Source organism: Psammomys obesus, unplaced genomic scaffold (assembly GCF_907164565.1).
Source record: "Psammomys obesus unplaced genomic scaffold, mPsaObe1.curated_primary_1811, whole genome shotgun sequence".
Lineage (NCBI taxonomy): Eukaryota > Metazoa > Chordata > Mammalia > Rodentia > Muridae > Psammomys > Psammomys obesus.
The window spans coordinates 3009149-3035959 of record NW_026596131.1 but is presented as its reverse complement, the minus strand read 5'-3'; the positions used below and the strand labels follow the sequence as shown (position 1 = coordinate 3035959).

The 26811-nt window shown below is 44.7% G+C and overlaps 1 protein-coding gene across 3 annotated transcripts in view; it reads left to right on the top strand.

Moving 5' to 3' along the window:
* The first annotated feature begins 19128 nt into the window (after positions 1–19128).
* Smurf2 (SMAD specific E3 ubiquitin protein ligase 2) overlaps positions 19129–26811 on the top strand; it is a 98432-nt gene continuing 90749 nt past the window's right edge. For all 3 annotated transcript variants that reach the window (XM_055592357.1, XM_055592356.1, XM_055592355.1), the window contains exon 1: positions 19129–19667. In XM_055592357.1, coding sequence (XP_055448332.1) covers positions 19616–19667 — 52 coding nt within the window. In that variant the 5' untranslated portion in view covers positions 19129–19615. The remainder of the gene's footprint in view (positions 19668–26811) is intronic.

The window sequence follows — 26811 nt, the reverse complement described above, 5'->3', positions numbered from 1 at the left end:
GTCCTATGGAAAGTGCTCTTTGAGAACACAGGGTGAGCTAACTCTGTATGTTTTCCTGTTGCGAGGGTTTGCTCAGCAAGACTATTATTTCGCCTGTATTTGGAGGGACTTGCTTATTTTGGCAGCCTTCTTTTCTTATGAGAATTCACAGGAAGCAGATTCCACGTTCAGAAATGCTATGGGCCAGGCCTCACACTGTGCAGGCTCAAACCCATGGCGGGTAAATTTCTGAATGGGCTCCTCAGATGAAATGTGGCACAGCTGTGCTTGCTGCCATAGCCATCAGAACCTGAATGTTTTAAACATCTAGATACACAGATGTAAAGTATGAGGGATAGGACTGAATGAGCTTAGGTGAAATCAGAGAGAGACAAAAAGATTCATCATTTTTGTTTATATTTATTAAAGTACATATAATTTTAAAATGCTTTTATTTATTTTATTAATTCATTTATTTTTTGAATGGGGTCTTCCTATGAATCCCTGGCTGGACTGGAACTCACTATGTAAACCAGGCTGTTCGCAAACTCACCTGCCTCTGCCTCCAGAGTTCTGGCTTTATTTTTGTTCTTTTTAACTACTTGTATGTGTGTGTGTGTTTGTGCACATGAGTGCTGTACTCTTGGAGACCAGAAGAGAGCATCAGATTTTTTTTCTAGTATAGATTGTTGTGAGCTGCCCAAAGTGGATGCTGGGAACACACACACACACACACACACACACACACACACACACACACACACACTTTTCTTTTTGAAACAGGTTCTCTGATAGCTCAAACTCAATATGTAGCTGAAGATGAGGAATGGAATTACAGGTGTGTCCTACAATACATAGTCTGTGTGGTTGGTAGTGGACAAAAACTCAGGCCTTCTGATAGGCTAGGGTCAGATAAGGGGAGGAGGGCCTCCCCTATCAGTGAACTAGGGGAGGGACATAGTGGGGGAAGATGGAGGGAGGGTGGGACTGGGAAGAGATGAGGGCAGGGGCTATAGCCAGGATACAAATTTAATAAATTGTAATGATGATGATGATGATGATGATGATGATGAAAACAACAACAAAACCCTCAGGGCTTCTTCAACTGTGCTAAGCAAGCACTCTATCAACTGTGAGTGCTCACTCTATCATCCTCACCCTAGAGACTTGTTTTAACAACTGTGTAAGTAAAGAATTTTTATATTAAAAGAGGACTCTCCCTTGGTCCCTATAAAGATACCATAAATCATTCTGAATATATTTTTTTTTTGAGCAGGCTGGCTTGCAACTTACTAGGTAGCCCAGGATGCCCTTGAATTTCAGATCTTCTGGGCACCACCACCCCCGTGCTTAGATTACAGGACTGTACCACTATGCCCCATTTTCATAGCACTAGGGAATCAAACCCAAGGTTTCCTGTGTACTAGCAGGCACTCTACTAACTGAGCCACATCCCTGGACCCTCTGGAGGGCCTTTTAGCAGAGACCGACTTCATAATTAAGAGGGAATTCAGTGCCTTTGAAGTTTATGGGGTTTGGCCAATAAATATTTGTTGAATGAATGTAGAGCTCGTGTTTATTTTGCCAGCAGAGTAGGAAACATGTTCCTGGTTGGTTGCCATGTGGAGTATGTTTTGAGTCAGGGCGCAAGTAGAGTGGGTGGAATTTTGGTTTTGGTCTTAAATATTTGGTTTCTAGATGCTCGCCTCTGGTGGCTTTGCCCCAGCCTCGGTCTGTTGACCGTGGAGCTGCGTTGTGTAACCCTCTGGGTTGAATCTTTGCTTTACTGCTGCTTGGTGTCATCTGCAGCTCTGGCTAAATGTCCTCATCCTCAAGGGGCCTAGGTGACGTTGAGCATGAACTAGGTTAGCCTGACGACTACCCCTTGAACTGCAAATGTGGGAATGTTTTGTTTTCTTCTTCTTTAAAAAAAAAAAAAATGTGTAGTGTGCGCAAGTGTGTATAAATGTTGTATGTGTGTAGGCATATCTGTGTGTGTGTACATGCAGCGCACGCCAGAGGCTGACATCAGATGCCTTCTTTGATGCCTCTCTACTGTATTTCTTGAGGTAAGGTCTCCGCCTGAACCTGGAAGCTCACTGGTTGTTTTTTCCACTTTGTCGGAGGGTCCGTTGTCTCTGTCTCTCTCCCCAGTGCTGGCATTATAGGAAGGCCTCCACACCACCCTGCTTCTTAAGCTTCTGCGGGTGTGAGCCATGGTCTTCACGTTTGATCCACTGAGACGTCTTCCCGGCCACTGAGGGAGCAGGGCATCTGCTGCTGCGCAGCGGTGTGTCAGAGCCTCAGTTTCTCTGGGAGGTAGAGGAGAGGAGGAAATCTTCATTCAGTTTAATTCTTATGCGGAAAATCATTCTTCTTAGAACCTCACTGAGGCTTAAGAAGTCGAGGGGGATTGTTCCTCCCTCTGTTCTTGGTATCCTGCCCAGGCTGCATGTGGACAAGCCCAGGCTAGCCTGCAAGGGGCTGAGGGACCTCATAGAACAATACGCAGACCATTCCAGACGAGGCCCTCTTAGGCCAGGTAGTCCCCAGTTGACCTTTCAGTTGACCAAAGAGATTTGAGTGTATCCAGCTGAGACTGGAAAGCTCGGCCCAAGTCGCTGACCCATCTAATTGCAAACTAAATAAATTGTTGTGGCTTTTACTCACTGAATTATGAATGTGTTTGCTAAGTGCTATGCCCTTTCGGGAGATCAATTCACATTTGCCCGGCTTCATTTCACTCGACGTCAAGTCTGGAGCTCCTCTGTTCTCGCCAAACATTCTCAGCATCCCCAACGTAGACACCACACTAATGTCGCAGCCGAGGTCTCAGGCGCTGTGGTCATAGAACCGAGCCTGCATCTAGTCTCTTCCATCTGTGAGCTGGGCAACTCCAAGTTTTATTTTTCTCACTCGTGAAACGTGGAAACTAATATCGTTTGAAATAACTTATCCAATATCCGTTCTTAGCCTCCACACTTCCTAACAGACTCTGACTTCACTCGGATATCCACACGTCTTCTACAAGTCAGGTAATCTTAGGGACTCAATCCAACGCTTATCCCCTGGCCATATTTAGAAATGTTACCACCAAGCCCAGCTCATAGCCTGGGCACTGAACTTGGCACCTCATATATGCTAGGCAGGCGGCCTCCCTGTGGAGACACTTCTCCAGCCACTCCCTTACTATTTCTAGGGCTTTAGCGCTAGAAACGTATATAAGTCACAAGAGGGAACGTGTCAGCTTCTAGTGAGCAGAAACAGGTGGCTGTGAAGCCCATTCTGGTAGAGATTTCTTTGTGTCTGAGGAGACAGAGGAAGCCAGCTGCAGGGCATATGCCTGTAACCCTAGCATTGGGAGGCTGAGGCAGGAGGATCAGGATTTCGAGGCCATCTCTGGGTACATAGCAAGCTCATCTGAGGCTAGTCTGCTGTACATAAGTCCCTGTCCCAGAACAAAACAGAACACACCCTGCCCCCCAAATAAACAGAGGAGTAGGCAGTAGAGATGGAGTTGGGTTTTTTCGTTTGTATATGAGGTTTGGTGCTGGAGCCATCGTCCTGTGCTCATGGAGAGAATTGATGGGGGCAAAGCCCCAAAGGGAGATGGAGGCATGAAAAAGATAGAACCAAGGTGCTTGAACAAATTACTGAACTTCTGAAACTCCAACCCTGGAAAAACAAACCCTGTTCAAAACTATCTTGTTACATGAAACGATAAATCTTCTCTTTCCTGTTTCTCACTCAGGATTCCTTTTTCTTCTTTTCCTCTTTTCTTTCCTCCCCTGCCTCCCCCCTTGCTCCCATCTTGTCAGGTCTTTTGCATCCTGGGATTTGCTATAGTGGGGAATGACCTTGAATTCCTGATCCTCTTGCTTCTACAACCCAAATGCTGAGGGTACAGTTGTGAGCCACAATGCCTTCTTTATGTGTTGGCTGGGGATGGAAGCCAGAGCTTTGAGCATGCTAGGTAAGCATGTACCACCTGGGCTATATCCCTTGCCCTAAAAGATGCTCCTCCTTCTCTGTCTGTCTGTCTGTCTGCCTACAGGCATGTCTTTCTCTTTCTCTCTCCCTTTCTCTCTCTCTGTTTTTTGAGACAGGTTTTCTCTGTGTAGCCTTGGCTGTCCTGGAGCTCACCCTGTAGACTAGGCTGACCTTGAACTCAGAGATCCACCCGCCTCTGCCTCCCAAGTGCTAGGCTTAAAGGTGTGAGCCATCACTGCCCGGCATGATTCATCTCTTAATAAACGCTTTTATAATTATATTGAATTCTTTCCTTCAACTATTAACTGGTTTCAGACTTTGCATGTGTTGGGGGAAAATGATTAACTGACCCTCACTGACTCTCTCTGGTTTGGTGCCTGTGTTTTTCTTGCTGTTGGAGTCCTGGTGCAGGGGTTGACGTGATCCCCAGGGAGCCAAATCTAACCTATTGTCCACTTGTGTGAATAGTTTTATTAGTGGGCTAGGGCTGTAGCTCAGTGGCAGCATGCCCGAGGCCCTAGATTCAATCTCCAATACCCCTTTTCTTAAAACACACACAAACACACACACACACACACACACACACACACACACACACTTTATTAGCACACAACCATACCCATCCATACTACTGTAGCACTTGAAATTTTAAACTTAAATTTATTATTTCTGTCTGTTCTTGTATCACAATATGTGTGCAGAGATTAGAGGACATTTTGGGAGGGTTCACTCTCTTATCCCTTATTTTAGTGTAGGGTTTCTCTTGTTTCTGCCATGCTGTGTGCACCCCACGCTAGCTAGCCAGCAAACTTTAGATGATTCTTCCGTCTCCACCTTCCATCTTGCCACAGGAGCGCAGGAATCACAGACGCACGCCACCGAATCTGGGTTTTTACGTCTGGGGATTGAACCCGGTGGTTGCTTTTTGCTCCTGGGCCATCTCACTGGTCTGCGTTTTGCCCCGAGTATTTGCAATGCGGATGCTTACAGCTCCCTCGGTAAGATATTTATCACCTGGCTTTTTACAGGAAAAGTTTACAAACCTCGATTGTTCTGGAGCCAGGGCCTCACCCCCTCAGCGATGATTCACCTGGAACCTACTGACTGATGCTGAAGCGATGTCTGCAGGAAGACCGGGCTTCACTGGGCGGGCAGCCACGGTGTTGAGGGCAGGAGCCTGAGAACCTGACCCACACGTCCTGGTAGTTTTAAGGATGGCCCAGTATAGCGCCTTACATAGGATAATGGAGACCACTTTTTACTCTCTCCATCTTTGGGGTACTCTCTCCCTCTCTCTTTTTTTTTTTTGTAATTACTTCAAAACAATTTACATATTTTAGGTATGGGTATTTTGCCTACATGTATGTCTATGTACCATGTATGTGCCTGGTGCCTGCAGAGGTCAGAAGAGGACTCCGGATCCCCTGGAACTGGAGTTATGGATGGTTGTGAGTCACCCTGTGGGTTCTGGGACTTGAGCTTGGGTCTGTTGCAAGAGTAGCACGTGTTCTAAACCATTGAGCCATCTCTCCAGCCCCTGTTAGCTACTTTTTTATTGCTATGATAAAACACCATGACCAACGCAACCTTGAGAAGAGGGAGTTTATTTGTAATTAATGGTTCCAGGGTGGTTAGAAGCCAGGAGGGTGGAGCGGCGGGAGCAGGCAGCCGGCATGGCGACTGGAGCAGAGGAACGGCAGCATGAAGGAGAGAGAGAGCAGACTATCTCATCGTTTAACTCTCAAAGCCTGCCTGTAGCTACAGGATTTCTCCAACAAGACCACTCCCCCCCACTGCCCTCCCCGCAAGCAGTGCCATGAACAGGGAACCAGGCACTCAAATGCCCCAGGCTATGGGGGACAGTTCTCATTCAAACTATCACACTTTCTCTCTTGTTGATTCTGGAACAATGTCTGAGTACCCAGTAGTGTCTGCTGTTCTGTTTCCAGTGGGAAAGAAGTTGAGGAAAAACCTTCGTTTCAGCATTTTCAGTAAACCTGGAGAACCATGTGATAGTTACTTGGGGGCATTAAAAAGCCATTCTAAGAGGCAATGGACAGCTCTCCTCTTATTCTTTGTTTGGTTTGCTTGTTTGTTTTGATTTTTGAGACAGAATTTTTTTTTTTTTTTTTTTTTTGGTTTTGTTTTCAAGACAGTTTTTCTGTGTAGCCCTGGCTGTCCTGTCCTGGAACTCACTCTGTAGACCAGGCTGGCCTTGAACTCAGAGATCTGCCTGCCTCTGCTTCTCAAGTGCTGGTATTATAGGCATGCATCACCACCGCCCTGCCTGGCTTGAGACATGATCTTAAACAGCCAAGACAGGCCTCTGACTTGTTGGCCAACAGCAGCCTTGAACATCTGATCCTCCTGTCTCTCCTTCTAGAATCCGGGGACCACAGGTGAGCATCACTCTGTATGGTCCTTTGTACATTATTTACAAAAGACACAAGCAGGCCTGGAGGGATGGCTTAGAGGTTAAGATCACGTACTGCTCTTCCAGATGGCTCACAGCCTCTTATAATTCCAGCTCCAGGGGGAGCTGATGCCTTTGGCTTTCTCAGGCACCTGCACTCAGATGCATAGCTCATGCAGAAATCATTGAAAGATATAAACAATGTGCCTCCTTGGCATCCTTTTTGGGTTGTTTTACCTCCCCTACTGATTACATGCTCTTAGAACAGGATCGAGGATCTCATATTCTTAGTAAATATCATTTTGAATGCGAGAACAGAAAGGATATTTGATTAATGATGGGGCTTGGGATTATTCCTCACACATTTTTCTCTTTCTTAACATTTTTTGTATGTTTATATTACAAGTGCATTCCTTTTTTTTTTGTCATTAAATAAAATGAAACATGAAAACCTGTGCAGAAAGATTGCATGCCAAATTCATGATGGCTGTTTCCTCTAGGGAAAAGAGAGAAGGAGGGAGGGGAATTTCATGTTTTTTAAATATAAAAACATCTGAAGAAAAAAAAAAATCTTTGGGAACACGATTTTCCATGGTTGCATAATAGTTTATCATATGACTATACCAATTATTTTTAAACCAATCTCCTTTTGTATATTTGTGTTTTTTTTTTTTCTTCAACTTGTTCTCTTATGTAGTGTTAGGATGAATAACCTTGTTTTATGCATACCTTTGATTGTTTCCTTAGACTTAGATTCCTAGAGTGGAATTATAGGGTATGACATGTGTTTTGATATCTATTTGTAGGTTGCTTTTTCAATAAGGTCCAAACCAATTCAGCAGATAGGATTTTAAAGCCACAATAACAAGTTACAAAAAAGGAATGGCCACTGAGGGTTTAATAACAATTCTTGAAAACAATTCTTGAAAAATTCTAAGCTGGGTGTGGTGCTTCATGCCTGTAATCCCAGCACGCAGGAGGCTAAAGCAGGAGGGTCATTTGGGCCTCCCTGGGATAAGGAGTGAATACCAAACCAGCCTGGGCTTGAGATCCTGTCTTAAAAACAGACAAATCATTCCTCCCCACAAAGCACCTGGACCTAAAGACCCCAAAACAAACAAACAAACCCAAACCAACCAACCAACCACCCAACCAAAGGAACATCTTAATTTTATTCTCCCTCCCCCTTTTTCCTCTCTCTTCTCCCTCCCCCCAACTTCTTCCCTTTCTCTCCGAGGTATGCTCTTACTATAGTGCTCAGGCTAGTCTTGAATTCATAGGCTTAGGTAATCCTCCTGCCTCAGCCTCCCAAGCATCTGGGGCTGTAGGCACATCCCACTGTGGCTTGCATGTTTCAGGGCAGCGGTTCCCACCCTGAGTTTGGCGGTGAGCAACCCTTTGATAGGGGTTGCCTAAGACCATCGGGAAACACAGATGTTCACATATGATTCATGAGTGCAGCACAATCACAGTCATGAAGCAGCAATGAGGATAGCTTTATGTTTGGGGTCACCACAACATGAGGAACTGTATTAAAGAGTTGCAGCCTCAGCCAGGCTTGGTGGCTCAGGCCTCTAATCCCAGCACCTGGGGAGGCAGAGGCAGGCAGATCTCTGTGAGGCCAGCCTGGTCTACAAAGTGAGTCCAGGATAGCCAAGGCTACACGGAGAAACCCTGTCTCAAAAAAACAGGAAAAAAAAAGGCAGCCTTATAAAGGTTGAGAACCATTGTTCTAGGGTCTTAATACCTCTCTGCAAGTAAGGAAATAGCTCCATAGTTACACTGTCTACTGTTTCAAGAAGTAGATACATTCTAGCATTTTCCTCTTTGGAAAAGGCATGATTATATTGTTTTGCAATGATATTAAAAGTCATTGAATTCATTTTCAATAGGGCTCTTTGTTTCTGACTCAACTGGATGTCAGTTGACGTGACTGACTTTCCCCACTAAGGAATTCAGTTTCCCTGGATTCCAGCGGCCTTCGGTACACCTACCCTGTATAGTTTTTCCATGCTGTCAGTCTTACTTTGATAGTCTTCCATGGGGGAGGCACTGCCACAATCCAGCCCTATCTCAAAAAGAAGCCTAAGCTTTTGGTGAGACATTTTAGGCTGCTACCTTGGAGACCAAGGTTTCACTGTGAAGCCCAGGCTGGCCCGGAACTCACCATGCCATGGTCCTAGCCTTCCAAGTGCTGGTGTTGCAGAAGTGTGCCATGACTCCAGGCTTTGACTGTCTTTTAAGATGACAAGGGCTGGGGAGATGGCTCAGTTGGTAAAGAGTTTGCTGAACAAGTGTGAAAACCCAAGTCCAATCCCCCCAGAAGGTATGTAGAAAAGTCAGGCAGGAAGCCTGGTGTGGGTACACAAGCCAGGTGGATCTCTGAGAGTCTGAGTTCAGATCTACCAATCCTGGGGCTCCACATTCAGTGAGAAACCTTGTCTCTAAAGTGAGGTGGCAAGTAATTGAGGAAGACACCTGGGATTAACTCCCACAGACACAGATAACATCTGTTTTTTTCTTTATTTTTATTTTTTTAAATCTAGAAGAATGAAGATGGAAAAGGATCTCTAGTGGTTATCTCAATTAGTTACAATTAACTAAAATGACATACCTCTAAGAAATACATGAACAGACGAATTCACACTAACATATTACCGTCTATGGAGTAGTCAGTTATACTATGTAAAAGATGCTCAAGTTGGTCCTTTTCTGCTTTGACATGGCACACAGGCTGGAAAGCAGATATCAGAAGGTGAACCAAGAATCTGAAAGACAAGTCTTTCAGCAGAGCCAAGGAGAAGGAAATGAAGCTGAAGAGGCAGGCAGAGGCAAGGTAATGCCAGGAATGCCACTCAAAGCAGTTTGGGCTGGATCCAAAAGGCAAGAACAGCCATTGAGGGATTTTTTTTTTTTTTTTTTTAAAGCAGTGGTTTGACATTGACACATGAGCTTAGGAGTCATGTTGATCTCATTCTGGCCCACAGTCTCTGCATTACCCATAAAGACTGCATCGCACAAATATTTCCCCATCTCCTCCCCTGCCCTTGGAGAATGGTGCTGTAGCTACTACAGAGTGTATTTTGAAGATGATTGGAAGCGACTTCCTTTTGGTCCGCTCATGTAGCTCAGTTGTCCAAAGTAGTTGCCTCGGAGTGATGCCTCGCTCCCTCTCCCTGGGGGCTGAGGCTGCTACCTCATCTCCAAAGGACGTGTTGCTTCATGAGATCGGCTTACAGCTCAGCACGCACAGAGAACTCTGCAAACATTTCATTGTAATACTTCCATGCTTAAATCACCAAATTGGCTTTGGAAAATATGCAATCTCTTCAAATTACATTTTCTTTTAGCTCAGAATTCACAGTCTAACAAGAGCTGGTTTGTATACTTTGGACATTTGAAAATAGGTATGCAAAAATAGCCTTGAGTTTCATGATTCTCTGTTTGGGAAAAAAAAACAAAAAGAAAAACCAAAGGACATCGTTTTGGGATTGAGGAAATGGCTCAGTGGATATTGGTGCTTGCTATGCAAGCGTGAGAATCTGAATTCGGGTCTCTAGTACTCTTGAATACTCCCATACTGTAACCTCCTACACTGGGGAAGTGAAGGACCGATCTCAATGGCTTGCTGGCCAGCCAGTCTAGCTGAAAACGTGAGGTCTACGCTCGTCGAGAGGCCTTGTCTCAACAAATATGGTAGAGAGCAAAAGAGCAGGACAACTGATGTCGATCTCTGACTTCCTCCCGTGCACGCATAGAGGCAAGTACATACATGTGAACCACACATGCACACACCACACACACAAATGCAGTCATGCCACAGCAAGGAATAATGACAACAAGCTGCATGGCCTTATCACCCGTCCTGTATCTGAGATGGCACAGAAAGGACTTAGAGCTTGGCTTTGTTCCTCACCACTTTCTTGATCAAGCACTCCAAATCCGATGGCATAAAATAACTGGAGTTTATTCTCACATAGTTCTGTCTCCCCCCCACACCCTCGCCCCAACCCCCCAGTACTTGTGATTCAGCCCAGGGCCCTGAGCATGTGAGGCAACTCCCACAGTTCTGAAGGCAGGAAGTGCAGAGTCAGGGTGTCCTGTGGTGGCTAACCTGGGCCGTTGCCTTGACGCACTTGAGAAGAGGGTCCTCCGCTGAGGAGTCGCCTCCATGAGACTGGCTGGCCTCTGGACATGTCTGTGGAGCAGTTTCTCTATTGCTGATTGTTGCAGGTGGGCCCAGTGCACTGTGGGTGGTACCCTCTGTCAGCAGGTGGGCCTGGGACGCAAAAGGAAGCCAGGAAAACGTGGGCCTCAAAGCAAGCCACTAAGCAGCATTTTTTTTCCTTGTTTTTTGGTCTCAGATCCTGTCCTGACTTTCCTTATTGATGGCCTTTGATCTGGAAGTGTGAGCTGAAATAAACTGTGGCCTCCCCAGTTTGGTTCTGGATAGTTGTTTTATTTATTATTATTATTTTTATTTTTTAAACATTTCTTTATGTTTTATGTGTAGGAGTGTTTGGTCTGAATGTGTCTGTGCACTGAAGAGGTCTTCAGATCCTCCTGAACTGGAGTTATGGACAGTTGTAAACCACTGTGTAGGTGCTGGGAATCAAAGCCAGGTCCTTTCCAAGAGCAGCCAGGTTTTTGTTTTGTTTTGTTTTGTTTTGTGTGTGTGTGTGTGTCTGATTTTGATTTTGTTTTTTTGAGACAGTTCACTGTTGATCCCTGTAGACAGGCTGGCCACATACACACAGAGATCTGCCTGCCCCTATCTCCCAAGTTCTGGGATTAAAGGCGTGGGCCACTACGTCTGGCTAGTAGCCAGTGTTCTTAACCACTGAGCCATCTCTCCAGCCATCGGACAGTGGGTTTTTTATTTTTACTTTTAATTTTTTTGAGTCACAGCAACAGAAAGCACACTGGAACTTGCCCCCTTTGAGACTCTAGCTCCTGGTATGGTCGGCAGTCCTTGGTCTTCCTTGCCATCCGCCTGCATCGCATCAGTCTCTGTCTCTGTCATCACATGGAATTTTCCAGTGTGCATTTTTTTTTTTTTTAGCATATTCAACTTTTTAAAAAGGTACCACTTAAAAACAAACAAGGAAACCACTGCTCACATTGAATTAGGACCCATTCTAATGACCCCACTTTAACCTAGTTGCACTTGTAAAGATCCTGAGGTCATATTCACAGGAGCCCAGGGGCTAGGACTTTGACACATCATTTCTGGGAGCATAGCCCTACCCATAGCGGGGGTTGTCGAGCTCACTTGTCTCACTTGGGCACTACTTTGAAATACAAGATCTGCTCAATTTGAACACTTAGGCGGAGGAGGGTATGACAGTTAATTTAAAGCAAAATGATGTAGGTGTGAGGAGATTGGTAGTGGGTTCTCTGCAGAAGGTTTCTTTTTTCTTTTCTTTTTCCCCTTGTTCTATGGTGAGATGGAACTAAATTAAACCAGCTGTAAAAAGTGGCTGGGGAACTATCTGAATCGGGCAACGTCTTCTAACAGGCTACATAGGCAAGAATCTGACGCTGGGTAGAATTTAGTGGGTGATGAACTTTTTGGAAGTTCATGGGTAACTGGTTATTGTCCCCTGATCAGCAGAGTCCAATATGCACATACCACAAGTGGCATTGGTCATTTCAGAAACTTTTAAAGTATTTGTCCAGCTTGTGTATGTCTCTCTCTCTCTTTCTGTGTATACCACCTGCATCAGAGGTCAGGAGAGGGCATTGGATCCATTGGAGTTAAATGTGATTGTGAGCCACCATGTGGATGCCAGGAAATTGAACCCGGGCTCTCTGCAAGAGCAGGAACCACTCTCCAGGCCTGCAGCTAGTTTTCTCACATAGCACAGGCCCACCTGTCTGGGGACAGTCACCTACAGTGGTCGGAGCCTGTCCACATTAATCATCCACCAAGACTCATAGACTTTGCTACAGGCTGGGCTGACGGAGGCAATTCCCTAACTGCCGTTCTCCCTTCCCAGGTGGCACTGTGTTGTGTCAAGCTGAAGAAAACAAAACTAAAACTAAACAACACAACAGAAAACTAACAAGGACAGATCTTTTGGGGATGAGATATAAGCACTCAGCTGATTAGAAGGACTGGTGGGACTCTCTCACTCTCTCTATCTCCTTCATGAGAGTTCAGAAGTCTGATATCCCCTCTCTGTCTGCCACGGCAGTCTCTTTCCACAGACCTGTCTCCTCTCACCTGTTCAACAGGCATAAGGTTTTACAATTGGCTGCCAGCCCTATGATCTTTCATCTCGGCTCCCCACAGCTAGCTCAGTCTGCCAATGTCCTCATCTCACATTCCAAGGGCAGAAAATGAGATTGGTTTCTGGGTTCACCCTTTCCAAACCAGCGGACACCACATTCACCTCCTGTAAACATGGCTACCTGGATCTTTCCTTATGTGTGTTCTCTGCTCCAGCAGCACTGGAAATGCAAATCCATGGCCCCCAACCCAGGGACTGAATTAGTGTCACTGGCGTGGAGCCCAAGGTACTGTCCTCCAGCCATCAGCTGCGTGGATTTCCTCAGAACAGAACGGGATGTGTTAGGGACTGTCAGTTTGTTATATCAAGACAGAGAGAGCAAGAAACAAATGCATGGCTTGGGGGGCGGTGAGGAGGTGGTGCACAGATCTGGAGAGACATTAGAAGGAGATGGGGCTCCAGTTTCCACCTTGGAGACCAGATCTGCTTTGGGACAAGGTCATCGAACAGTTCAGAATGTGAATTAACCAGAAACCTTGTCAGTCGGACCAGGACTAGCCATGAATGTTCCTTTGAGCTCAAAGGCAGAAGCGAAGAAGAATGAACAGTGATAAAGAGAGGGGTCATGCCAACAACAGTAGCTTCTTGGGGCTGTTTCAGCAGTGCTGAGTGAGTCTGGAAACAACCAGACTAGCTTGGGATTCACCAAGAGCTCAGGTTGGCCTTGAACTTGAGGTAATCCTCTACACTTCAGCCTCATGACTACTTAGATATTATGTGGGTAGTACTGTGCCCAGCGACAGCCGAAAGTTAAGTCGAATTCCTAACGTTTTAAAAATGAAAACAGCTGCTTTTTAAAAAGCGGTGTTAATTGAGTACCTGAAGTCTGCTTTTTTTCATGGCACATATGCTGTATGAAATTAGAAATGCACACTAATATAAAAATAGCTTTGTAGGAGTGCCATTATTAACATAACCTTATTTCAGACTTTTTTTTTTTTTTTTTTTTTAGTGGTGGAGACAATACCTTCATGTAAAAAAAATATATTAATGGCTGGAACAGAAGACATACCAAGTCCAGATGGTAGGCATTTTCTTGCAAGTCACATCAAATTTAACATTAGCCCAGGAAAACAGAAACATATTTTAAACAAAGGATTTTTAAATATTCTTAAAACTGTGCATATATTTGCACTACTGATTTAGGGTTCCATTATAAAGGATGCCATGCTGAGTGATTAGTCAAATGTGCAATAAGATGTACAAATCTTTTGGTTAAAAATGCTCTTTGGCACATGCTGTTATAGTATCCTCATCTTTAAAGATTACATTTATTCATTTGTGTATGTGTATATGTGTGTGGGTGTGTACATGTGAGGCCAGAGAGCCGTGCAACCAGGGAAATCAGCCTGGATAGTGGAGTCAGTCAACTCCAAACACATGTCCAAACCCCCAAAAGTCTCTCTTTGAGACCAGCAGGAGTGGGACCATTCCCTCACTGCCCTGGGCCCTCATGACCCGGTGCAGGTGGCCTTATGGCCCCTAGCTCTTTGGTGGGGTTACAGGGCACAGGTTAAACTTCCTCTTACCTTATAAGGTAATGTCCAGCAGCACCTGAAATTCCTTCTTATGCAAATGAGGCCTCTTCTGCACCTTGCCAATGATGTATACTCTCCCCAGGGCCTCTGTGCACTCCCCAAAGGTTTAAATTACCCTTGTTCTCCACAATTAAACAAGCTAGCTGTCTGCAGAGAAGTCTGTTTCTGCACGGCTCACTGATGTCTGAGGTCTCCAGTCCCCAGCCCCAACCATCCCAGCTCCTAGGATCCACCCATTACACTTTCTGCTCCTGCTTCTGTTGGTTGGGGCCCAGGTTTCCAACGCAGGTCCTAAAGCTTGTAGACAAGTGCTATAACCTTCAGATCTCTCATCCAAGTTACAGCATTTTTACTGGAAGGTTCTGTTAAGCGGGAAAAGTACTTATGGGAAATAACAGTTCTTGTATGTGTATATCTGTGGTATGCACGCATGTGCGTATGTATGTCAGTACGTGTGTTTGCAGGTATGCATGCATGTGCTCATGGGGCCCAGTGTCTGTCTGAGGCAGGGTCTCAGGATGAACCCACAGCTTGTGGATTTGGGTCGTCTACACAACTAGCTTGCCCTGGGGATCTTCTGCTTCTGCTGCCTGAGCGCTGGCGTTACAGGTGGGTACCATACCTTCCTGGCTTTTATGTGGGCTCTGGGTATGAAGATTCCGGCCCTCACACCGGTGTGCTGAGAGCTTTCGCCTCTGGGCCATCACCTCAGCCCCAAGATTGATTTTTAAATTGGTATGAAATTGGTGATGTTAGTGTACTTGAGTCAAATGCTTAAACCAGCCATTCCCTGGAAAGGTTCACCTGCAGAGAGCAAATTAGAAGTCACATTTGGAGATGGGTTTTCAGCTTCAGGGAGGAAGCAAAGAACGATTTCCTCAAGAACTGTTGTTTTTCTTTGTTTACCCTCAAAACCGTGTCTAAATTGTTGCTGTGGTGAGGCACGAGGCGCACCTGACGCTGAAATAGACTCTAATAAGAAGCATGCTTCCCTCGTTTAGATGGGGCGGGCGGGCGCTCTCAAAGCATGGCGCTCTGTCGAGAGGAACCGCCTCACCTGGGCTAGTGCCTCACCGGGACCCGCGGTCTAGAGGCTAGAGTAGCGGGGCTGCAGCGAGTGTGAGGTCCGCCTGGGTTGCTAGTGAGTCCCTAGCAGGGTGATGCCTATCTCAAGGAAACCCCAAATCACAAACCAGGGCTGGACATGATTCAGTGGTAGACTGCCTGCCTAGCAGCCAGAGGGCCCTAGGTTTCATCTCTAGCCAGGGGCAGGGTGGGGCTAGGTGAGGTGGGGGAGGGAACAACAGGGCCTCTGGAGAGAGGCTGAGCAAATAAAAAGCACTTGCCTTGCAAGCCAGATAGTGAATTGAGTGTGGTGCAAGGGTGAAAGGAGAGACTCTAGAAAGTGATCTTTTGACCTACGCAGACACACACACACACACACACACACACCCCACACGGACGCGCTCGCCCTTCTGCTGCCCCATACACACTAACAATGAACGCATAGACAAATAAAAGTAAAAACCGGAGTTCCACTTTAGACTGCCCCGCCCCTCGTCAGCCCCACGCCCAGGTGTGGGGTGCAGCCATGTGTGTTTAACAAGTTCTCCAGGCAATGCTGGTGCAAACTCAAGTTCCAGAAGCAATGGGCTGGTAGCTCCTAAACTTGGTGATGGCTCTGAGTGCCCATGCCTCGTCTTGACCGCAGGAAGTTCTGATTCGGTGGGCCAGGAATGGGCTTTAGGAATGTGCATTTTCACTGTCAGATGACTTTGGGAGATATTAGTTTAAAAGCCCCATTATTTGATGAGTTCTTCTCTTCCTCCTCCTCTCTTTCATCCTCATCCTCATCATCGAGTCTTTTGTAACCCAGTGACCTTGAATTCATTATATAACCAATGATGTCCTGGATTATAAATATGTACCTTATCAGTTTTATGCAAGCTGAGGCTTGAACCCAGGGTGTTGTGCATTCGCGGCAATCACTCTAGCAACTGAGCCACCCCCCTAGCCTTCTCTCTTTCCCCCATTCGAACAGTTTTCTTCCACTAGAATGATGTTTGATTATTATTTTTCTATCTTACTATGGGCCTGTTGCTGTGTCCAGTACATAGAAGAAGTTCAAAATTCATTAGGTAGACGAATGAATCTTATAGTAATATTTTGCTGTGTAGAGAATGCCCATTTCTTCCTGTTCAATGCTATTTTCTTTTATCTGAAAAGTGCATATAACTGATATGATTCTTAATCCATACTTTTCATCTCTGTCTTTGCTGATTTCCAGTTGATAGTGCTGTATGTAGTTTATATATAATGTGTGCTTTCAAAAAATTCAAGGGGATGTGTGCATAAAAACTCTTTTTTACTTAAAGCTTTCTGGCCCAAACATTTCTGTGATTTGTGCCTACACTGGTTGATGCTTCTTGTCAAGAGATGCATTGGAAATGACTTTTCTATTAACACTAGTCCTTTTGATCTTTGCTTCTTTTTCTCTTTCTTTCTTTCTTTCTTTTTTTTTTTTGAGACAGGGTTTCTCTGTATAGCATTGGCTGACCTGGATTCCCTTTGTAGACCAGGCTGGCCTTGAACTCACGGCAATCCACCTGCCTCTGCCTGCCAGAGTGCTGGGATTACAGGCATGTGCCACCTTGCCCAGCTAATTTTACTTTTTTTTATGTTATATAAAAATCTTTATTTCATTTACTAATGAAAGTCAACATTAAACATTTAATGTGTTAAGGAAAACAACAATAATAAAATGAATATCCATGTACTCAGCTTTAAGAAGAATATTACTAGGATAATGGACATGGTGGCACATCTGCATGGATCTCTGAATTTGAGGCCAGCCTGGTCTACATAGTAAGTTCCAGGCCAGGAAGGGTTACACAGTCTATAAAATAAAAACTAAAATAATGGATCAATGATTTTTATAGGGACTCCAGATCTTGCTCAGTGGTAGTATGCTTGCCTATCGTGTGTAAAACACTGGGTTTGAGCCATAACACTACAGAGAGGTCATCAACATACTGCATGGTTTTATTATTTATATTTTGATTTTTTAAAAAATGCTTATTTATGTGTATATGATTGTTTTGCCTGCATCTGTGTGCATCACAAGCACGGTTGGTGCCCATGGGAGTTAGAAAAGTGCATCACATCCCCTGGCACTGGGGTTACAGATGATTGTGAGCTACTATGTGGGTGCTGGGGACTGAACCCAGATCCTCTGCAAGAGCAACAAATGCTCTTAATCACCACACCATTTCTTCAGCCCAGACTGCATGGTTTTAAAGCATTATTCTTAGGGAAGTCAAAACAGAATTATCAGAACGTTATGCCTATACCCATTTTTCTGAGCTGTCACATATTTGAAGGCATTGCTTAAAATTCACAACAGTCAGTCTCCCGCCTCTGCTCCCCATCCCCTTGCCAGGTTCCCCACCATTTTCTCAAATCTTGACTTCCGTTTCCCAATCCAAAGCTACAAATTATGCTGGTGGGCGGTTGGAACAAAGCGTGTGCCATAAGTACCAGGAGAATCTGAATGCATACATCAGCTTGCTCACTTTATTGCCACAACCCAGAGTCTGAAATAGTGATGTGGCCATTGTTCTATTGCTACAGTAACTTTTGTGGGAATTGTTTCCTGAGCCTTCAGTTCTTACATAGCACAAAGAAGTATTTCTTAAGGGCCCCGTTCACTGCTTGGTGAATAATAAGCACTCATTATTTCTTGATTGAATTTCTGGAGCAGTCCCTTGTATTTTAAGTCTTACTGCTAGAACTTATGATTTTGGGATCACTTTAATCCGTAGGAGTGTATTCAGACTGATGAAAACGCTTTTAAATTTCATCTGGAGAATGAAGCGGCTTAACGGACATATTGTAAGCAACCATTTACAATGTTTAGGATTAAAATGTATTAGATTTCAACTGAACAGTTTAAAACAGCATTAATGTTGTAACAGCCTTAAGCAAAATTAACATGGATACAAACCCACACTCTTATCCTTGGTTTTCATTGTTACTTTCGGGTACACATACAAACTTCTGGTCTCCATCTAAACCCTGCATCACATGGTCACCAAGAAGGCTGCATAAAAAAATGCGTTGCAATCCCTGGCCAGTTAGCTCAGTTGGTTAGAGCATGGTGCTAAAAAATGCATTGCGGTTGAAGTAATACAATTCATTATTAGGCTGCACTCTCACCCAGATCTTGCAGAACGAAAACCAAAAACACCTGTATTATTTATTTGCCAAGAATAAGTGCATATTAGGGTAGTTACAGTGTCAGGGTGACAGTCATGTTCGTTCTTTCTTTCCTCCTGGGATAGCAAAATACAGTACTGCGTGAGCTTTTCACACAACGCCCATCTATCCTGCTCACAGTCCTTGGCAGTATTTGTATCATCGCCCTAGCCTTGTCCTTCTGTCGGTAAAAAGAGGAGCCAGAGCAGGTAGGTAACCGGATCTGGTCCGCCAGGTGAGCCTGTGGAGGCGGCAACCACAATGCTAAGAGCTATGCCCTCCTGGGAATTTGCTGGAACGTTCGGTCCCGTCGAATTAATTCTCTTAACTCGGGCCCAACTTTGCTCTCGCCGGCCTCTCACGGCGCGCAGTGGCGTCTGACACGGGCAGCCTGCCCTGTGGGGGGACACAGGCTCTCTGTTAGCGAGCTGCTCCGCAGGCCCCTCGGGTGGCGCAGAGCCGGGGCCGCCCGGCGACGCAGCTCGGAGCTGGGTCTGGGCCGCCGCGCAGGCGCTCCCAGCGCTCGCGCCGCCTTCCTCGGGCGCCGGGAGAGCAGGAGACCTCGCCCCGGCCCCGCCCCCGCAGTAGCCCCGCCCCGCCCCCGCCCCCGCCCCCTCCCCCGCCCCTTCCCCGCCCCCAGGAGCCGACGAGTGGCGGCGGCGGTGGCGGCGGCGGCGGCCCCAGGACGCGGTTCCCTCAGACAAGAGGGCGGGCGGAGGAGGAAGCGGCCGAGCACCCGCCCGCCTCAGCAGACTTCGCGCCGTCGGCTCCCGGGCCTCGCGGCCCCGAGGAGGAGAGAGCGAGGCGGGCCGCGAGGAGAGGAGGCGGCGGGGGCGCGGGGCGGAGGCGGCGCGGCCGGCCGCGGCTGCGGCTTTGTTGTGCGGGCCCGGCCGGGCCGAGGAAGCTGAAGTAGGAGGAGGGGGGAGCTCCGCGTCCCGCTCCCTCCGCGGCTCATGGCGACGGCGCTCGGCACATCCGGGACCCTTCGGCCCTGGCGGACGCGGCGCGGGCTGTTCGGGCCCCGGCCCCGGCCGCTGTGGTGACTCCTCCGCGCCTCGCCGTCGTCCCAGCCCAGCCCAGCCCAGCCCGCCCGCCCGCCGGCCGCGAGCGCCGCCGCCGCCGCCGCCGCCTCCCCCACCGCCGGGGACATGTCTAACCCCGGAGGCCGGAGGAACGGGCCCGTCAAGCTGCGCCTGACAGGTGAGCCGGGCGGGCGGCGGCGGCGCCGGGGCCGGGGTCGCGGGCAGCGGTGCGTTGGAGGGGACTCCGGGCGTGGGGAGGCCTAGCTCAGGGAGTCATTGGAGAACCACTTAGCTGGGGTTGGGAAATCCTTCGCTACGCCGATGGCCCGAGAGTCCCCTGTGGAGGGCGGATTCGAGGTCCCGAAGCCTTGTGTCGTGGGGTCACAGGAGCAGCCCCTGAGCTAGTGCCCAGGTGGGGTCGTGAAGGGGATTTACCGAATCCGGGTGCTGACTGCGCGCAGTAAACACTCCTTAAACCCGGAGCGAGCGCTTAACGGGAGTGTGTGTGTGTTCCCGGGTCGTTAACTTGGACACCCACCTCTGGGCCCGGGTGTGAAACCTTGACTCTCCGGCTGCCAGCCTCTGCGGCCACTGCCACACACCTTAAAACGCAAGGACTCTGGGAGGGACGGAGACTGTGGTTGGCTTTTCCGGTGTGTCTGCCTGATTCCCTGACTCCCGGCTCATTGTACGCTCTGTGTTTTGGAAGTGGTTTGATTGTAGGGTAGCGTGTTTGGGGTTGTTCCTTGTAGGCCGCAGAACTGGCGGCTCACGTCTTAGCTCCAGACCTGGTTTAGAAACACTTGCCTTGGATGTGTTTCTGAGTCTGGGCTCGTACAAACTTTGAAGCGAACTTTTTCTGGTTCTCTCCACACTTCTTGCCCTTTTCTAAATGGAAAAGAATGTTCGGAGGGACTTGTTAAAGAGAGCACGAAACTGTTTATCTTCCCAGGTGCATCGAGTTGTTTAACATATTACAGGTATAATTTGCTTACGCTGTCCCTTGTGATATTCTTCCGTGGGCACATCACCCTCGTTTTAAGGAAAAATTGTATTTGGTTTATGCTGTCTAGTCACATTCTCAGTAAGTAAATTGTCCACATTTCTATTCAGATATGTGGTGAAAAAGATGGCATTCTGTAGAGGGTTCATATGTATTTGTGCCAGTGAAAAATAAACTGTAATTATGTTTGCTCACACTAAACTTTGAAATTTATGTGGATAAATTTTGTAGTTGAGTGCTTGTGTGTTAAATGCCAGTCCATTGGCTGTACTTTCTAGAAAACTTGAAGTGAATTTGGTATTTGAGAATTTAGTTTGAATGTATGTATGTTAGCTACAGCTTAAAAATATTTTATTTTTGAGGCCGTAGAGATGGCTCAGTGGTTAAGAGTGTACACTGTCCTCAGAGAGGACCTGAGTTGTGTTCCCAGCATCCCCACCCCAGTCCTTGGCTCACTACCACCTGTAACTCCAGCACCAGAGGATCTGATGCAGCTGGCCTCCCACAGGCACTCGTCACACATACCACCCCTCTCTCCAGTAATTAAAAATATAGACGTCTTACTGATCTGAAAATGTTTCTTTCCCTAAGGAAAATTACAAGACATTACTAACTTTCTTAGTGGAAAAGCTAGATTGGGGGATGCTTTGCTTGTCATCATTATTGTCTTCATTTGGGAGGAGTCAGTGGAACACAATTATAAAGGATCTTTGTTGCTCTAGTTTATTGATTTCTTTTTAGGCAGGCCAGTGTCAGTAATTATAGAAAGAAATTGAGTGTAGGTGTGCAAAAACCGCCGTAAATAGGCTGTTATTTATTTCCTTCTAGGATATATATACATGGGCGAGAAAGGAGAGATTTTGATTTTTTTTTTTTTTGATAAAATGAGTTTTGAGGTTTTCATTACATTTATGTACTCAATGTATTTATGTGTTACATTTATGTGTGTGTATATGTGTGTGGTCTCATGGCATGTGTGGAGGTCACAGGACAACATGTGGGATCTCCTTCTACCTTGTGAGTCTTTCTGATCAGGTCATCATGCTTCAGAGGAAGCACCTTCCCCCTCTTCAGCCACCTCAGTGTTTTGAGGGTTAGTGTGATTGAGAAGATCTTATATTTACCTGTCATTTCTTTGCTGCAAATGATAGTTCACAGATATTCATTAGTGAAGTTTGTTAGGTGAATGGAGTAGCCACTGCACTGTGGAAACTTCCCATGAGTGAAGTTTGAGAGGAAAAAGATCACAATTTCTGAGCAAGAGGATACTTTAGACTGAATTTATAGAGTAATTTTGTATATTTTACTTTTTCTGAAGAATTTTAAATACTCTTTCCTCTCCTCTTAATTTAAAAAACAGTTTGAGCTACTCTCAATTTCTTAAAACCATTGGGAATTTGCCTGTGAATAGTTTTCTCAAAATCTGACAATATTAAAAACATCATTCCCTCTTTTATTACATATGGGGAATCTCTTGTTTTGCAAGGAACTTTAACTTTTTTCATTTTTGTTCATCATTTGCAGATTAAATAGTATAGATTTTAACAAATAGATCTCAAGAGCTGGATTCAATTAGCAGCTTTTTAGGACACAAACATAAAAGGGTTAGATGGAAAAGATTGTTTTGACTGACTGGATAAATGACAGGGCTGTGTTTGATGTGCGTCCAGGACTTGGTCTGGAGCTGGTGCCCAACTTCTCAGTCCATCTCGAGAAGCCAAATAAAATATTTAACCTAGGCCTCTTTTTGTTTAAAAAAAAAAAAAAAAAAAGTTGATTCTTTGTTAAGACCTTAAGAAATGTTTGGCATACCTTTAGATTAAGTGTTTAACAGTTCATTTAGATCTGAGTTCCCTAATAGAGGAAAAAGCTCACTTAAAAAAAAAAAAAAAGATTCCACAGTGAACTTTTATTTGGTTTATAATACACTTGGGCTGTAAGATGTTTTAAGTTCACTGTTCTTTGCTCTAAGTTAAAGCCATTTAAAAATTTACATTTATGGAATACCTTTGATTCCAAGGTACTTTATGAGCTGTAGTTAATTATATCCTTAATGGAAAATTGCCCATTGCTGAAAGGTGTTAACAATTCTTTCATAGCCAGTCACTGCCAGTCTCTGTCTTAGCCGACAGCACTCCCCATGAGATCTCTGCCCACAATGGATATTTTAGGATTTATTCCTAAAATCCACCCATTAGTAAACTGTGATATTGTTGATGCTAAGATGGTGGGACTAATTTAATATCAGATTTGAGATTCCTTAGGCCATTGGTGAATATATGGTATGTTCTGTCAGGTTACTTTTAGTATTTATGACATGGTAACATTTGGTAATTAAAATGGGCTAGCTGGGAACATTACCAGTTTCAGTTTGTCTATCTAGAGTGGAGAATGGATTGATGATATATTGTATAATTTGTAGTTTGACCCATATCTAATACAGGCCTTCCTACAACAGTAAGAAATGATGTGGGTTGAAAATATTGTACATATTTGCTTATAGTAAAACAATGAAACTCCTGCTCAGATGTAGCCCATAGACTCATTCTCCAAGTGGGTTCCTAGTAAGGGGAACAGGGGATGTCTCTGGCATGAACTCAGTGGCTGGCTCTCTGATCACCTCCCCCTGGTGGGGTGCAGCCTTGCCAGGCCACAGAGGAAGACAGTGCGGCCAGTCCTCGTGAGACCTGATAGGGTCAGATAGAAGGGGAGGAGGACCTCCCCTATCAGTGGACTCGGAGAGGGGCATATGGGGAGAAGAGGGAGTGAAGAAGGGTGATATTGGGAGGAGATGAGGAGAGGGGGCCACAACTGGGATACAAAGTGAATAAATTGTAATAAATAATAAATTAAATTTTAAAAATGAGGTAAATTTTTATACCCTTATTGTTTTTGAAAATCAGAGGCCAGAAAAAGCAGTTTAGTGTGTAGTTTCTGATATTTTAAATTCTTAGGTATGGCGTAATAACAGGTTAGTTATCCAGAACCTTTATTTTAGACCTTTTTGTAAATGCGGTGTTTTTGTATGCTGTTTCTCATTAATTTAAAAAAATTTTGGCAGTCGGGAAGTTGACCTATATATATATATAAGGAAAATTAATTTAAAAAATCTCACTTTAAAGATACTTGTATCTTAATATTATTTCACTGCATGTTTTATTTAATTCAGGACTTTAAAAATATAAACTTCATTGCATCTTTTAGGTTTCCAAGCATGAATATGCCAGTGCACCATAATTACTTCTTGAGGGCTCTTGCTATTTGAGTGTAACAAATTTATTTTATTGGTTTCTGAGGAGGAAACCAAAGTGGCATATAGCTCCCTTTTAAGTGCTCTCTTCTTGCATGCTGACTTTTTTTTTTTTTTAAGAGAGGCAGTAGTTTGGTTTTCTTGAGGTATGTGTGTTTTAATCATGGTTTCTGCCTTTTTCATGTTGATTGATCAATAACGTGTGCTGGCTAGCTTTATGTCAACTTGACACAAGGTAGAGTTATCAGAGGAGAGAATCTCAGTTGAGAAAATGCCTCCTGGCTGTAGGGAAGCCTGTAGGGCATTTCCTTAGTGATAGACATGGGAGGACCCAGCTCATTGTGGATGGTGCCATCCCTGGCCTGGTGGTCCTGGGTTCTATAAGGAAGCAGGCTGAGCAAGTCATGAGGAGCAGCCAGTAAGCACAACCCTCCATGGCCTCTGCATCAGCTCTTGTCTCCAGGTTTCTGCCCTGTGAGTTTCTGTCTGGATTTCTTTTGATGATATACTATGGTGTGGAAGTGTAAGCTAAATAAATTCTTTCTTCCCAGCTTGCTTTTGGTCATGGTGTTTCATCATAGCAATCCTTACAAAGACAATATGCTGACATCTTATTTAGCATGTAACCCAGGTTTTTCCTTTCATATATATATTTTTAGACAGGTAATGTAGTTTACTACATTACAGATAATGTGGTTTCAAACTTACTTGTAGCTGAAGATGACCTTGGGATTCTGATTCCTCTGCCTCCACTTCCTAAGTCCTGTGATTATAGGTGTGTCACCATTCTTGACATAATTCAGTTTTCAAGGTAAATTGAAGGGTCAAACTTAAGGCACATAAAATTTTAATTAATTAACTAACTTTGTATAAATTTAACCTACAGTCTTGTGTATGCCAAGCAATCACTCTACTACTGAGCTATGTCTTGGCCCTAATATATCTTATTCTTTTAAAATAGATCATATTTAACAGAGTGTAAAAGTCCTATTTATGATTCATTATAATTTTTAAATGTAATTTATTGTATTATTGTAATGTGTAGGGTAAAAATTCCATGGTCTGTAGAGAGAATTGTTTGGCCTTGGATAAATGATGATAAATTGTTTAACTTTGTTCCTGTGTTTTTTCCATTGGCCCTCATTTTTGTTCGCTGGTATTTTCATATTTAAGAATACTAGAATCGATGGGTGTAGTGGTGGAATGAATAACTTTAATCACAGCACTTGGGAGACACACACAGGCTGCTCTCTGAGTTTGAGGTGTGCCTGGTCTGAATAGAGAGTTTCAGGCTACACATTGAGACATTATTTATTTATTTATTTTAAAAGTTTTGAAATCAACGTTTTAAAATGTGTATTTTGTGTGTTGGTGTTTTACCTGCGTGTATGTGTATGCATAGTTCTCTCTGAAGTCAGAAGAAAGCATCTGATTTCCTGGAACAGGAGTTACAGGTGATTGTGAGCCACTATGTTGGTGCTTGGAACCAATTCTGGGTCCTTTGCAAGCTCAGCAAGTGCTCTTAACAGCTGAGCCATCTCCCTGGCCCCACAATCACCATTTTTTATTTTGTTTTGTTTTGTGAAGCAGTAGACTTTTAACTCTGTAGACTAGACTGGCCTCGAACTTGCAGTGATCTCTTGCTTTTACTTCTTCTGTGCTGGATTACAGGTGTGTGACACTAATCCTTGCTGTAATCAGCATTATTACATTATTTGTATAATTGACATGTATTAAGCTCTGGACACTTGAGCTAATGAGATGGCGCGGCAGGTAAAGGTTGCCATTGAGCCTGATGGCCTGAGTTCAATCACTGCGATTCACATGGTGGAAGTAGGGAACTGCCTTTTGAAAATTGTCCTCTGATTTCACACTCGTGACCTGGCACACTGTATACATGGGTGCGTACACGCACACGCTCGCACACACACACACACAAAATTAGACACTGTCAAGTTTTTGTCTGTTGTCACTTTCTGTTTGTGTAACAGCTGCTTGAAGTAGGAAGTAAAGTACATTTCAGAACTCAAGTTACCTGACTAGAGAGTGTGTTAAAAACTTATTAAGAGTTGTGTGGAAAATAAATCATTTGGAGTTAATGCTTTCACTTTGTAATCCTAGCATTTTTTCTTTAATGGCTTAGTCAGAGATTACTATTGTTCAAACTTTCCCTGACCTGAATTGATCTTTTCTTTGTGACTTTCAGAGACCCTTTTTCTAGTCTAGTGTCGGATCTAGCACATGGGTGGCATTTATTTCTATTCTGTAAACTTCATGAAGACAAGATCCCCGTGTCAGCAAAAATTGGGAGCTTTTGGACACTTTACTGAATGAGTGTTAGAGACCTATAAGTGATGCTGGGGACCTACAGTCCCACAGGTATTTGTTACCACCGTTGGATTGGGTATGAGTTGGGTATGAGTTGGCAAGAGACAGGACCATTCTATTTATGATCTTGCTGTATTTGCCAAAAAGTTTTGTTTTGGTTTTAAGGTGATGGGAGCCACTGAAATGGCTGAAGCTTTATTACATTTGCTATTAAAAGTAGCCTAGCAGTAATATGGAAGTTGAACAGTGTTTGAAGCTGTAAAGATGGATTTTAGGAGAATCAGGTAAGAGAATTTGATAGCAATCATTGCTGGGCTTCTTTTTGCTATTTGAACATTTCAACCCCAAATTTTATTACTATAAATAATTGCTGTAAGCATCTTGGTATAGGTAACTATGTTTTTTGTCTTTTTGTTTTGGTTGGTTTTGAGAGTCATATTATCCAGGTTGGCCTTGAACTCTCTACATAGTTGAGAATGATGAACCTCTGTTCTTCCTGCCTTCCTGAAGCTAGGATTTTAGGTATGTGCCATCATGCCTAATTTTCCTGTAGTGCTAGGGATTGAACCTAGGGCATCATGAATGCTAAGGAAGCACCCTACCAAGTGAACTACATCCCAAGCCTATAATTTTGAATTGAAAATTGTTTTCTTATGGTATTTCATAAAAATAGCATTGGAGGTTAGTATGGTGATACACACCTGTATCCCAGATTTGTGATGTTGAGGTGGGAGGATCATG